Below are 15,924 nucleotides of genomic sequence, written 5' to 3'. Positions count from 1 at the left end.
AGCTACGCTAACCCAGGAAGTAGTGACTTTAGTAAATATCACTTTTTTAGCAGTAGGTGTGGCATTTTTGGCTAATGAGTCTGAGAAATAAGTAGGTTCAGTAACTCTCCGTTGAGTTTCAGAAATATTGATGGTTGTTTTTAAGAGTTCTTTATGGTCTTTTCCCGCATATTTGCCGGTCTGCTAGTACCCGCTAGCGGAAGTCGTGACGTCACACTATTCTTTGATGACTCAGTACAGAAATGTCCTGTGTCAAGCTGGTCAATGGGAGCATATATTGTGTTGATGGCAACAGTATAGTCTAAAATGTTTCCTAGTGTGCCTTTAAAATCCTAACTCAAGATCAAAAGAGAACTTGTTTGTCTGATTTATTTTGTAGTTGTGACTTAATGTAAAACTATAAAAGAAAAAATCTTAGAAAGGCATAAAACGGACTGGTAAGATCTTTTATAATTCAGCACAAAGTTTTTCATTTGTATTTGAGTAACAGAGTATTCCCCACCTCTGGATATACAAAGCTACTTTTCATGTTGTCGTCATACATTAGATTACACACTTTTAACGGTGTCCTGACAGTAAAGGTCTGACTCTGGAGTGACCTATTGTGACATTTTGGAAACGGCCAAAGCAAAACGAACTGCGTAATCCCCTTTCTTCTCGATCAGCATTTACCGAGCAAAGTTCACGTCACATGAGCCTGGATTAGCCGGTTTAATGAAGACTTTGTATTGTTTTGAACTGTGTTTTGAGCTCATGTGGCCAAAATCACCAAATAACCCTGCCATTATTCAAGCTGTGTCCCCGTGGGGCCTTATAAAAAACTCTTCTTGCTGTATTTGCTTTGCAGTCAACAGCCTTAGTCTTCACTCAAATGTTAAAGCAATGGTACAAAATGCTCCAAGAAGGATCTGTTTATCTCTTAACCACAAACCGGGACACAGAGTCCTCAATTAGGTGTTTTCCCCAGTCCTCAAAGATATGCAAGCTTCACTCAAACGGTAGCTGACTTGCGGTACTAAGTAAGTGATATATTTATGCATGACATTTAGATTTCAGGAAGTACACGGCGTCTGATCAAGTGTGATTTCCAGGCAATGATGTCATCTGCAGTGACTCAATGGGCACGAGACGTTTAAGCGGGCAAGCGATCCATACTGAAGACTGAGAGACACCAAATTACATGCAAACTTGCTCTGACAAAGGGCTACTCTTGAACCACAAACACATGAATAAATTGATGCCCTGAAACATGCCCAAAAACTATTACCAGTGAATTCGCTATTGCTTTCAGGGGATTAGGAATAAAGCTCTTTGTTGTACTTGAGTCTGTTCCTATTGACGAATTGTATATACTACTTCACATATAGAGCAAACAGAATGAGTGACAGTGTACAGTAAAGTCCATGCTGGTCACTGACCCGTACGAAGTTGTCCGGGAACAGGCCTCGGCGCCCGTTGAGCTCGCCCTCCCACCAGCCGCCATCGTCTCTGCGGATGTTCACGATGATGTCACCCACCGACAGGCTCAGCTCGTCGTCCTGCTGCGCCTCATAGTCGAACTCCACCACGGCCTCCACTGAAGAGGAAACACGGGGGAAAGTTAGTTACCGTTCCACAAACGTTCATTTAAACCCAGCCTTTATCATATTGTGCAGCGGCGAGTCAGTCAAATTCTAAACACAACACGACAAGCAGGATTTGGAACTGGGCGCCTCAAAAAAATGTATACAGCGCTCTCAAATGAACAGGCTTTTGGTTTTCAAATGGTGTATAAGATAAGATAAGATGGTACTTTATTGATCTCACAGATGGAGAAATTGCATTCGATGAGAGAGCAATGCAGTGGTTGCAAATAATAAGCTCAGATTTACATTTTTATTAGTGTGATCAGAGCCTTGGTATTGAGGAGCAGATGACGCTTTGAATAAGTCGTCCTCCTCTCAGACGTTTACGCACAAGTTTTAACACATTTCTGTTGCAAAATTCGTGTTACATGAAGATCATGTTTAGTTTAGATCCATTTATCCTGTAATCTCACATTTTTCCCAACATAAATAATGTGCAGCCTATATATAGGCTCTGTAAATGTCTTTAGAAAATGCTTATAATGAGATGGTTCACTGTAAACATCGTCAACTGCCAATTAAGGGGACATCGCCCAACCCTAGTCTATGGTTGGGACCCACCTTCACCCTGCCATGACAAGCCACGACCCAAGAAACAACTACATTTTTTGTATATAGCTAATGTAAAATACAAATAAGAATTAAAAAACGGCCTAAAAATCTGAGATAATGATATAAACAATCTGTGAACAGTAACTTTAAGAGACTCAGGATGTGTTTCTTTACTATTTCAATATATAAATATTGAAAGACACGCTCCCCGAAAGGCTCATAACCATAGATTTAATAAATACTGTAGAGATCGGCGGGTCCCATTCTGGTCCCAAGTGGTCTGTGAAATTGCTGCCCAATCTCCTCCTACAAAGCCTGTTCCTTAAAAGGGCAAAAAGGTGGGCGGACCGGCTACGAGCCTCCACTCAAAAGGCTTCTACTTTTTTATTGCTGATGTACAAAAACCAGCGTGGTTAAAAATATGCACCTACCCGAGCTTTGTCACATGGGTCATAGCGATTTTTAGAAGAACTAAAACTCTTTGGAGCCAGGCTTTTAAGAGCTCATAGGAATGCTGTCCAACAAGTGTCTTTTGGAGTCGGCCCTGGCCACCAGAGGGAGGTACTGAGCGCGTTCCTCGTCCATTGCTCACGACCAATGGGCGCTGGCTGCTCTGCTTTGTGACCACGACACTGGGGGCCGCCATTGCTCCGCCATTGCTGTAGTACCTCCATATCGCCACTAGGCCCCCATTGAAAAGTATTGGAGTTTAGACACCTTAAAAACAACTTTAACGCCTGGTTTCAATTTTTTCAACACTAGACTAGGCTAGATATTCCTCCTGAGATAACGCTGGGTTAATCACAATATATGAAACCAGGCTGGTTTTCGTAAAAAGAATTTTTGAAGTCTCGTACTTAATGAGGCTCGGACTGTTAGCATTGGAGCAGCGCGAGCTACACGTCATGCAAGGGCCGAGTCTACGGTGAAGATCCCGCCCTTATGCCCTTTTTAGGAACATGCTTCGTCAGAGCTGGGGAGGGGGAGTCTGTAAATCCGCTATGAATTCCCCCACGACCGTGGTCATTATGGTAAACGGGGAGGAGTGAGCAGAAGCTGTCCATTATTTTTTAAAGTCTATGCTCACGACTCACTGAAAACACTGTCACACTTTTGGGTCCCGATTCACCAGTTGAAAACCCAGCCTTTCTATTTGAAATCCTCATTGAGATGAATTATGCAATGTTTCTGAACGAACCTTAAAATGTTGCAGGGTTTGGTTTTGCTATCAGGCTGGCAAATGCTTGACATTAAAGAATGCGGAGAGAGTAAATTACTAGAGTGGCATGTTTTGAAAAGCCAGCCTCTTGTAAAGCAACAAATACAAGTCATTATTATGAGTCTAACAACAATCACAACGCTACTTTGAGGCATTGAAACCATCACTCCTGCTACTATTCAAGAAAAATACACCTTTCCCTCCTTGTCTCCAAACACGGGAGCCAAACATCACATGACGGGCGCGCAGCTGCTAATGCTAATGCCTTTAAAAATGCACTCAACGTGTCACTTTTTTTTTTCCTTCTTAGAGCACACAGGGGAGGCCAAGGTCTAATCTGCTTTGTGGTTTTCTGGAAGTAGCAATGACTCAGGAAGCAAAGGCAACTTCCCGATAAATTACATCCTCCATAATTTATACAGGGCAATGAAAGTTTAAATGTTTAATTAATTGTGATATTGATTGCGCCGTGAAAAAGCAATTGTGTTCAGATGATGTACGGGGCAATTATAGCGCTAAGATAAACGGCTAAAACAACTGCTGATCAATTTCATAAGCTATTTTGTGACACATGTTCATAACACTTTTACAAACAGGATGATTCAAGGGAAAGAACAGAACTGGAGATGTTTCTGTTCTGCTTGTTCATGAAGACGATGTCCAGGATCAGAAATTAGCACATTAGAGAGACACGTACATTATGTTTCTGAGATAAAATCCACCCGATGAGTCATTTGTTTGGACATGAAATATGGATTACAAACTTTTTTTCCAGATTTATAAATTGGCAAGTTATTAGTGAAGACGATTTTGGAAACGGGTAGTTACTTTTTGTTTTTCTTTGGCCAGACTAATACAGTAGAGAGCCAATACAATAAATACTAGGAATGAGAGCCTTACGTTGCCAAGCAGTAACCTTTATAGAAATGTCTCACTTGTGGGAATAATACATTGTCTTCTGTCTTATCGTATGGCATTTAAAGTTTAAGCAAAACGCCCCGATTCAGCTTTTTTGTTTCCGATGCCGATACTGGGGGTTTGAGTATCTGCAGCTGATATCTGAGATTAACCGATACCAAGAGATTTTTCTTCAAGTGGCTTTCTCTGAGTGAAAAGTGAATGGTCCTCTTATCTCTGACCCAGCCTTGCTTAGTTAGCAATAGCATGCTCCCGCTAGCTTTAGCATGCTGTTGCTAGCGGTGGCATTTTGAGCGCCTATTGAAAATGCATTAAAATTAACTCAGTGCTCGAATTCTCCAGGTTCTTAGCTTCAAAATGACATACATGCCCATATTATTCACTTGCATTTATTCTGGAAAGATTATGTTTTCAGGTATCGGTTCAGTATCGTATATTTGTAGCCGATACCCGATATTGTATATTTTTCAGTGTCGGTCCAATATCCAATACAAGTATCGGATCGGTGCATCCCTACCATTACCATTATTTGAAATAATCTGTTGTAGTTGTTTAAAGTGGACTCATTAGGCATAAATGAAGCTTAAAAACCTTCTTTTAGGAACAGCTTTGATTTTTCCCATTTTAAAAGGTGAAATGTAAAGAAAAAAAAAATCACAGTAAGGGGTGAAAGACTGGGGCAGGTTAGGATTGCGGAGTGCCCTCTGCAGGCAGCACTGAGAATGACATGGTATAAAACAGTTATTACACGCTTTCAGAAAACGGCAACCTAGCAAATCGATGTCAATGTGACGAACACACTTTTGCCGCAGGATGGATCTAGTCTTTAAAACATGTGGAGGGTGGTTTTCTGTTCCCTCTGACACAGAAAAATCCAGGAAATACACTTCGGCGTGCTGCAGAAGTAAGCAGAAACAACCAGCTTGAACAGAAATACTAAACGAATGAAGGAAATACAATGTTTTTGATGATGGAACAACGTACAAAATGCTCAAAAGCTACATGATATATATGTATAGCAGCGCTACGTTACGAAAAGGCCCTTGCACTCACATATAAGTAAGCGCTATACAGTAAGTGTCCTTTACCGCACCACACTGCCCAAGGTCATAACTCCATCTCCTCATCTCACGCCTAGTTAAGATACACTCACACTTAATCTGGCATGAGGAGTTAAGTGGGAAGAAGACTGTGAGACATTAAAATGTGAAGCAGCTGAGCAAGCATCTCCTGCTCCCAAGTTTCAGATGGAGAGGAAGGATATGGATCTGGCACTGCTAAAAGAATGTTTGGATTTAGACAGATATAGTAAATTAATTGAATTCAGCTGAGTTTATCTATCTATCTATCTATCTATCTATCTATCTATCTATCTATCTATCTATCTATCTATCTATCTATCTATCTATCTGATATTGCTTTTTATAGTGCACAGCCAGACAGATAGATACGTGGCAGAAGTACTAGCTGAAGATACTGGAAAGGAAGTGTGGGTTGTGAAGGCTCCAGTACAGTACAGTCTATGGGGGAAGTGCGTTGTGAGTTGATTTGTTGTGGCACTTTTCTTGCAAATCGCATCAGTCTCAGTTTGAAACTTGGTTGTGGGTGACGCTGGTGGGGGAGTGTAGTATAATAGGCCTGTAAGCAACCCACATATGTAGGTGACTTCGTACAGTACAGCGTGCCATGGGTTGCTTCCGATTTTACCATTGTGAGCTCTTGGTCCAGGATTTCGACTAGTCTAGGGCATTGACTGACTAATTAATAAAAATAAAACAATTAACGTGCTACATGCTCTCGGTAGATTTTCATAGTGTCAGTATTTGTGAAAACTGCAAAATTGAAATCGTGACGTCCCCACGGTGGAGTAAACCTAAGATCATGCCGACAGCTTGTGGCTCGGTACGCAACACCAGAGTTAAAGCCAAATGTGCTGCAAAGAGGAACTGTGGCTGGTGTGAAAATACTCTGTTACTGCAAACTGGACAGGCCCACAAAGCAACAGTGGGACAGTGAGTTCAGGATGATTAGCTGCAGCACCGTTTTTGTCTGTAGTTGAAGGCAGAGTGGGAGTCTTTGTACTGGCAGTATATCAGTCAAGATCTGGCATTTACCTCCTAGAAACGTATGACGTCCCAATTAAAAAACACAGCTGTTGTTTTTGTTGTTCCCTTTTTTAACCTGCTTCTCAACGAAATGCATTCAGCAACTTCCAATTCAATATGTGGTAGAAAGTAATGGTAAGATTACAGCCTACAAGTTCCATGCAAAGGTACAGATAACCAGAAAGTGTTTACAAACATAACTAAGCAATACAAGGCGTAAGTACAGTGTAACAAAAATAAGTATGGTGTACAAGGCGTAAATAAGGTGTTCCAGGCGCAACTAAGGTGTACAAGGCAGAACAACGTGTACAAGTGTAACTATGGTGTACAAGGCGTAAATATGGTGTTCCAGGCATAACTACGATGTATAAGGCAGAACTACGTGTACAAGTGTAACTATGGTGTACAAGGCGTAGCATGGTGTACAAGGTGCAACTAAGGTGTACAAGGCAGAACAACGTGTACAAGTGTAACTATGGTGTACAAGGCGTAACTATGGTGTAACAAGGATGTGTGCAACAAAGTTGTACAAGGCACAAATACAGTGTACAAAAATGTGTGTAGCTATGGTGTACAAGTTTTAGCTAATGTGCACAAGGCATAACTACGCGTACAAGGCGTAACTAAGGTGTACAAGGCATAACTACGTGTACAACAAGGCGTAACTACAGTGTAACAAAAATGTGCGTAACTACGGTGAATAAGGTATAACTAAGATGTACAAGGCGTAACTAAGGTGTACAAGTCGTAACTAAGGTGTACAAGGCGCAACTACGTGTACAAGGCGTAACTAAGGTGTACAAGGCATAACTACGTGTACAACAAGGCGTAACTACAGTGTAACAAAAATGTGCGTAACTACGGTGAATAAGGTATAACTAAGATGTACAAGGCGTAACTAAGGTGTACAAGGCGCAACTACGTGTACAAGGTGTGACTAAGGTGTACAAGTCATAACTAAGGTGTACAAGGCGCAACTAAGGTGTACAAGGCATAACTAAGATGTACAAGAATAAATACGTGTACAAGGCTTAACTATGATGTAACAAGGATGTGTGTATCAAAGTTGTACATGGCATAACTACGGTGTACATGGTGTAAAAACGTTACACCGTAGTTGTAGCCTTAGTTGTACCCCACAGTTATGTCCTGTACACCTTAGTTACGCCTTGTACAGCTTAGATACGCTTGTAATTGATTTCTTGTTACCAACGTGATTATTATTGAAAGGATTTTAGTATCACCACGACCATCGGTTTCCTCATACAGGCAGGTCTGTGTGGACATTACTGCCTTTTACACTTCGACTGAGACTTCAAAATCGATCGTACCATAAGAAGTACTGGGTCCACAAAAGATTTTCTCTGCCACAGATCACCCACATTTAAAGGTCCTGCCTCTGCTTTAAATAGACAGCCAATTTACCTGTCTAGACAAATTGTACATCAAAAAGACTGACCAGCATTAACAACAACTATAAATATATACTGCAATAGAATGATGCATCAAATATGGAGGACATTGAAGGAGAATTGGTAAGAGCTACTTTGAAATATGGCATTGCTTTCCCGGTATAATCCAGAGCAACGGAGGGGTTTGCAAACATAGCACTAAATCCGTATTTCCTTAAGATGTGGAGAGAGTCGCATGGAAAGTGAGTCCTTAAAAAGAGCGGATAATAAATGTGCTACTTTTTCACAACACAACCATATGTATGATTATGGGGGGAAACTGCAGTTAACATTTCTCATAAAGTACAGAGTCAATCAATGTCATTGGGAACATTGTATTAACATAAATCATAAAAAGGGAAGTGCCAGATCTAAGTAGTGTTTTCACAATACATTTCTGACTTTGATTGAACGTTTTGATTAAAAACAGCATATTTTAGTGAAATTAGGACAAATATCTAAATACAGAATCCAAACGAACAGAGGGGGGGGGGGCATGAGTTGTTTAATGAGAGATTTTGGGGGTCGTGGCCTGAAAAGTTTGGGAATCCCAGTCTAGTGGATTAGAGCACAGCCATGTTCAAGGAAGTCCCGGCTCCAATAATTTGCTGACCGTCTCTCTCCGTTTCTAGACTGCCTGCGCTTCCCTTTCCCATAAAGATTACAGGCCAAAAGAGAAAGAGAATACAGAAAACTATCAATACTTTATAAAGTATAGATGCAGAATAGTTTTACAATCATTTAGTATCTGAGCATTGATTATTTATGCGTATACTGTTCATTAAATCTGACTGCTTAACCCTTAGTTTCATAGTCTGGCAGCTGTGAAAATGGTTTTCTATTTTCGGCTTTCAGGAAGAAACCCTGTTGTGTTAAAAAATAAAAGTGAATAGTAAAAGCGGTTAAAGCACTAACAGGAACTGAGCTGGGGCTCCTGCATGTGACCATGCCACACTGCTCATAGGCTCCGTGCAGAAACTAAAATTGGACGTTTATTTTTAGAAAAAATCAAGATATAAGAGACTAGACTTCAGGAATAAAAATGGCAATGTTGGGCAAAAGATCCAAACATTTCCAATGGTTGCATCAGTATGGCCATGGATTCACCAACAGCGTGTGATATGAAGGACTTTGGTCAAGACATTTCCTCAAAACTGGCAGCTAAGGACAAACATATGTTAATATACATAGATCATTAGCTTCAGGCTGTTATAAATATTCGCACAAATTTGAAAAAAATGTCTAGTTGCGATTAAATATGCTAATGTTCTGATAAGTAATGTGGCCGCTCACTGCTGGTGACGAATTTGCCCCAATGACACTTAACGCTCAAATGTAGAGCTGCTATGAGAAACAAACGTGACGTGGGGAACTGTCTTGAATTGTATGACAATATTTTCTGACAGAGGTAGGCAAGATCTCTTAACGGAGGGCCAATTGTTTAAATTGTTTAGATAAAGATACAAATGCTGATGCCAATGGAACGAGCATAAAACCCACTTTGAAATCAGACAAATGAAATTTTACTTTTAAAAAGATTTGTTTTTCACTTGAAATTACACAATATAATCTGAATTAAGAGAATAATGACTTGTTCCATTGGTGATAAGATGTTTTATCTGATCTAAGACCAGACCAAATCTATTCAAACTTCAGATTGAATCTCTTAATTCAAATAGGTTTCTGTCATTTCTTCCTTAAAATTATTATTTTTCCAGTGCACTTTCTACAAATGCCAGAGTTGTACATAACATGACCTAATTGGGTGTATTGACAGTATTTCTCCCATTTAACCCGAAAAATGTTAAAGCACTTTCTGATTTGTGTCATTTTGTTTCTCAAAATCATCTTGAGGGCCAGAGGTTCTGTGCTGGGGGGCCGGATTTGGACAATTTTCTATCAAATTGTGTCAAAACAAGAACAGTTAAATCATGATAAAACCAAGTTCAAATGGACCTTAACTAGAAATAATACAAAGTTCTGTGGTGATTTTGCGAAACATTATTGTGAGTTCTTGGATACTGTGTTGCCTGACTCTTTTGTGATACTGTATGTTCAGCCCAATGCAGATATAATGCAATTACACGGCTAACTCCAGCCTTCTAAATGCATCCTATTGTTGTTTTGTTGTCGTCTGCCCACAACTGTTGTTAAAACTTGACCGTGGCGTTGTGAAACTAGCAGCTCTCCCAAGCATATTTTAAATTCATCACTACAACTATCTAAAAGCGAGCATTTAAATAATAGCTCGCAGCCGCACAGACCTTGCCGTGGATCTTGAGCGCAGCTGCGTATATCTCTGTGAAGCATTGCAGTTGGATTGTGGCCCACTGGGAGTCAAACCCACCCACTCCTGTCCTGTCCCGACTGCTCCTCTCATCATAGACATTCTCACCACTCCCACACATGTACAGGGAAAATGCCCGAAATGTTCATTCACGAGCCACTCCGAGACCAATTTGTGAACCAAACTAATTTTTACGTCCTTCCTTGCATAAAAAAGTACAGAACTCTCGGATTACCCACAATGCCTTCTGCTCTTCTCACAGCCCCCAGATGGGACGTGCTGCATTCATGACTGGGTTTTTTATAACGTAGGTGGGGAGTGAGAGAGTGACAGCAACGGCAAGAGTGCAGTTTCAAGGAAATCCTTAGCTATGGTTGTTATGTTGGGCTGCAAAATGTAAAATGAAAAGAAAAAAGACAAAGTAAATAATTTCTATCAACCATAAGGTAATAGTGAAAACATTTTGGGGCCGAAGAGACACTTGACTAAACAGAAACAATCTCATGGATCCCCCCATCGTCAAAAGACCAAAATCCTCCAATTGTAGACAAATACCCCCACCAGTGTTGGACATCTTACATGGCCTAAATGGGTGTTCTGCTGAGAAAATGTAAAGCAAGTTTCTAGAGTACTTTAACAGGCATTTGATCCTCTGATGTGTGTAACAATATTCTACAATGGAGGGTCAGTTTTGGCCCCTGGTCCTAGGCAAACCCTTGAGGGAAAAACTGTGGTAGTCTGTTGTTTGCTGCCTGTTTATATCTTATCTGTCAATGGGATTGCATGAAAATTGTGAATGAATGGTTGAGCCAGTACTTCCCATTGATAAAGGAGTCTACGCCCCTTCTAAATATGTAAAAAAGAAGACTGGTTAATATTAAATAAATGGATAAAAATCTGTTAGGCAAGACATTTAACCCTGCATAAACCCATCCATCCATCCATCCATCCATTTTCTTCCGCTTTATCTGGCCGGGTCGCGGGGGCAGCAGTCTCAGTAGAGATGCCCAGACTTCCCGATCCACACACACCTCCTCCAGCTGTTCTGGGGGGACCCCGAGGCGACATCAGGCCAGCTCGGAGACATAGTCCCACCAGTGTGCCCTGGGTCTTCCACAAGGCCTAGTCCCAATAGGACATGACTGGAACACCCCCCAAGGGAGGCGACCAGGAGGCATCCGAAACAGATGCCCGAGCCACCTCTGCTGGCTCCTTTCGACGTGAAGGAGCAGCAACTCTACTCTGAGCTCCTCCCGGGTAACTGAGCTCCTCATCCGATCTCAAAGGGTGCGCCCAGCCACCCTGTGAAGGAAACTCATTTCGGCCGCTTGTATGTATGATCTTGTCCTTTCAGTCATTACCCAAATCTCATGACCATAGGTGAGAGTGGGAACGTAGATCGATCGGTAAATTGCGCGCTTTGCCCCGACTCAGCTCCCTCTTCACCATAACAGACCGATATAGCGACGGTGGTCAGTTACTATGGCACAGATACAGTCGTTCTATGTGCTATTTAATTAAAACAAGCGTGATATAAATCGCATTATAAAGGTGATATGCAATGTTGTAATGATCATTTTTGCAATATACTGTGCAGTAATAATGACTCCACTGTGAGGGCGCCATGGTCTTAATCTCATTAATTTTAATTAGACTTGGCAATTTCGTAATGGCAGGTTATTTGGAAACAGAACATGAGCTTACGAAAAAAAAGACCTGTAATAATCCTGTTAAACGTATTGATATGCAGATGATGTCCTTCACCTTAATTATGCAGGGAACACCGCTGCTGCAAAAGATACACTGATGATTGTGATGCATTTATGACCTGGAAGTACAAAACCGTGTCAAAAACAAGAGCTAAATCATGGAGGGTAGAACTTATTTATCAGGTTGCATAGCTGATTGATTTGACTTTTGCTTTGTTTTTGTTTTTAGTGCCCCTTGTGCATAAAAGCTGAAGGTGGATAACAAATTAAGCCAAAAACATAACTTTGAGAGACAAGAATACAGCAACTTTCACGGCTAAAAGTAGTGTTCGAATACAGTTGCTCGCTTGCGTCGCCGTTGCTTAGTTTTGGCACGTTTCTTCCCGCAAACTGCACTTACAACACGCAGAGGGTTGTATCTTTATCTCACATCTTTTCACAGGAACAAAGCAAGTAACACATATTATAAGCAAGCAAGCTATAGGCGCCCGTTGCATGTTTCTCTCTGACTACATGACCCTGTGCACCTTCCTTGTTTTAGAATAGGGAAGAGTTTGAAAATGCAGCTTGCTTGCGGCTTAATTGTCACACATTTTGAGCGAAGCGCCAACTCCGGAGCTAATTGATTGTCCAGCCTCTGTTCCCTGGACTTAAGTTGATCCGAAGGAATGCTTGAGCGCATGTGACAACCAATAAACTGCTTATAAACAAGCGACTTTTCCACTGAGGCTTACAAGTGTTACCCTGGGGTTTTTGGAGCCAGACAAATACATTCTATATATAAGTGAGGACAACCCTGTTAAACATAGGCAATGCTACAGTGTAGAGATTGAGTTGTGTTGCCGTAAGTGCATTGAATTCTCATTTACTGTAATGTTAAACCAATGGATAATCTGAAAGGTAAACCCATATGAGGAACACCAGGCCCTCCATTGCAGAACCTTTGGCCCCATGATTATTATGACACTTATGCTTGTACTGACCCAGCAGAGTTGTTCCACCGCTTTATTGTTTACTCTTTTCATATTGTTTGGGTATATGTCACTCTCTGGAGCTGGTGTTTACTGCACTAAACCACATTTGAATTAGGGCTAAAAAGAGGACTGACTCCAGATTACACAGAGAATAGACCGGGATTAAACCAGAACATTACCAATCACCAGGATATTAGGATTGAAATAGCCAAAGGGACACAAGAGCAGGGTTAACCTCTTACCCCCCGCCTTAACCAAGCGCATTTTCTCCAGTTCAGCTTTACCCAAATCTAAACCTACAGGCCACTGTAACGTTTGACAGCTAAGACCTGCAAAACTGTTGCCATCACTTTTAAAACACTTTTTTAAATCACATGTTGTCACGCTTTCGTCACATTTTTGTAACTTTTTTTGTAGCTTCTTTGTTAATTTTTTGTTAATCTTTTGTCACTTTTTCGGCGCATTTTTGTCACTTTATTGTCACATTTTTCGTCATATTTATGTTGCTTTTTCGTCAATTTTTGTCACATTTTTGTTGCATTTTGTCCATTTTTTGTCACTTTTTTGTCACATTTTTGTCACATTTTTGTCACTTTTTTGTCGCTTTTTCGTTAATTTTTTGTTAATCTTTTGTCACTTTTTCGTCGCATTTTTGTCACTTTATTGTCACATTTTCATCATATTTAAGTTGCTTTTTTCGCCAATTTTTGTCACATTTTTGTCAATTTTTTGTCACTTTTTTGTCGCATTTTTGTCCCTTTTTTATCGCTTTTTTGTTAATTTTTTGTTAATCTTTTGTCCCTTTTTCGTCGCATTTTTGTCACTTTATTGTCACATTTTTCGTCATATTGATGTTGCTTTTCCGTCAATTTTTGTCACATTTTTGTTGCATTTTGTCAATTTTTTGTCACTTTTTTGTCGCTTTTTTGTCACTTTTTTGTCGCTTTTTCGTTAATTTTTTGTTAATCTTTTGTCACTTTTTCGTCGCATTTTTGTCACTTTATTGTCACATTTTCATCATAGTTAAGCTGCTTTTTCGCCAATTTTTGTCACATTTTTGTCCATTTTTTGTCGCATTTTTGTCACTTTTTCGTCAATTTCTTTTGCTTTTCTGTCGCATTTTGTCTGTTTTTCGTCGCACTTTTGTCACTTTTCCGTCGCGTTTATGTTGCATTTTCATCATCACCCTTGCCATTTAAATGCTTGTTTTTGAAGAACTTAAGTTTGGGTAAAGCCAAACTGGAGAGAACGTGCTCTGTTCAGGAGATAATAAAGAGCTGCATGTGGCTCTGAAACCACTGCCGTTGCCATAGTTGAAGAGCAAACTTTGTCACTGGACATGGACGGGAGGCTCAGGCTATACACTGGACTGGGGGTAATGCTGCTATTAGCAATAACACAACCAGATAACGCCACGGTCAGCCATGCCTCATTGAACAAGTCACCCGACCGCATTACGCACAGATAGAGAGTCACAATGCAAACGTGTCAACATCTGCAACTCATCAATGACCGCTGGCTTCGCTCTCTTCTTTGCACGCGGCTGCAGCTTCTCCATTCTTGACCATAAACGCACTGGCCATATAGACACACACACGCCCACGCTGCCATGCCCTGCCTGTGCTCTCCCCCCGGTCATCATGAATAAAAAACGTGCTAGCTTGGTGTGTGTGTGTGCTGCCCTGCGACGCTCGGGGAGGTATCATAGTCAACCCCATACAAGAAGGTGTGGAGGATGAGGAAGCGCATCTGGATCTATAGCGTTTTCGTGAAGGGTCCATCCAGATGCGTAAAAAACCACGAAGGCGCAACAATGAGAGATAGGAAATAGCGACGCGACTTACCCATTTATGTGACTCTGTGGAGGTATCGCAGGCTGGCAGATAACGGTGCTGCTGAGGTACTATGGTTGGGGTTATTATTTATTTTTGGTAGGTGGCTTGAGAGCACGGCAGCGGCGGCGCAGTTAAACGGGAGGAGCGTCCGATGTAACCATATTCCTTCCTCTTTCTCTATCCAGTGACACGACAGAGGGAGGCAGAGCTCGCAAAAAACAGAGGAAGAAAAAAAGGCAGCACAGATGAACAAATCTCTCTCGCTCTCCGTTCTCGCTCGCCCTCCGCTCCGGGTGCCTCGCTGCCTTCACGCGCCCTGCGTAAAATCCAAATATCCGCTCGTTTTACAGTAAGAGCTCGTATTGTTCACCTCAGTGCGGTGTGTGTGGTGGGGCGTGTGACTGACGCATTATGTTGAATCACACATTTTTGATGGGAAGCAGGGCTGAACAGATGGCACCGACACAATAGGGTAACGGGAGAGGAGCTCGAAACATATAGGCTATTTCCATGTAGCCTACTTTTCAGTCTAGTTTTTGACATAAATATTTAAAAAAAAAAACACTAAGACAATCAAACACAATATAAATACTCACATCTATGTTAAGGATGTATAATGTCCCAATTTTGAGCCAACATTTTTTTCCTGACATTCTGTGAAGTGAACAGTGCCAGCATCCGATCCGAACACCTGCATCCCAAATCTCGCGATAAACACTATAATCCTAGAAATCACTGTAGTTGTAGTTTAATGAGAGGTGTGCACTGTCAAAACAAACATGTGTCTGTAGCCAGTGTGGGGAGTCACTAAACACATGTATGTAGAATACACATTTAGAATACTCATTTTGAGCGACTGTATTCTGGTAAAGGTACACTTTCATTTGAGAGTATTTAGAATGCAGTTACTTTCCAAATATGAAAGGAATACGTCCCAGTAGTCAATCATTGAACTTTTAATAATACGTGGTTTCCCTCCTAAAATAATATAAAGATTTAAAACGCCTTATGGCACAGTTCATGCACTGCACAACACTACTACTACACATGATGTTGTATCTGCTGCTCCAAGAGAGTTTTTGAGTTCCCAATTAATGGTGAGCTTATAACAGGTGTTCCAACAATCGTAGTCTTCATTTTTGTGATTATATGCCATATTTATACATCAATATAATGACAATCAGTGTGAAAGTATTCTAAAAGAAGCAGTAAGTGTATACAGTACTCTGATTAGACAAAGTAACAGAAT

General features: G+C 40.9%; 1 protein-coding gene across 3 annotated transcripts in view; it reads right to left on the bottom strand.

The window, feature by feature from the left end:
- Nucleotides 1–15,035, bottom strand: part of sh3kbp1 (SH3-domain kinase binding protein 1) — a 51,092-nt gene extending 36,057 nt beyond the window's left edge. For 2 of the 3 annotated variants that reach the window (XM_079576584.1, XM_079576585.1), the window contains exons 1-2: nt 14,685–15,032; nt 1,419–1,576 (exon numbers count right to left, since the gene is read on the bottom strand). In XM_079576584.1, the coding sequence (XP_079432710.1) occupies nt 1,419–1,576; nt 14,685–14,688 (162 nt within the window). In that variant the 5' untranslated portion in view covers nt 14,689–15,032. Of the gene's footprint in view, nt 1–1,418; nt 1,577–14,684 lie in introns of all 3 variants that reach the window. The other variant, XM_079576586.1, reaches the window with a different exon arrangement.
- Between the last annotated feature and the right edge of the window lie 889 nt (nt 15,036–15,924).

This window comes from Gobius niger (genome assembly GCF_951799975.1).
Source record: "Gobius niger genome assembly, chromosome: 18".
Classification (NCBI taxonomy): Eukaryota; Metazoa; Chordata; class Actinopteri; order Gobiiformes; family Gobiidae; genus Gobius; species Gobius niger.
This window is presented reverse-complemented; position numbering and strand designations above follow the sequence as displayed.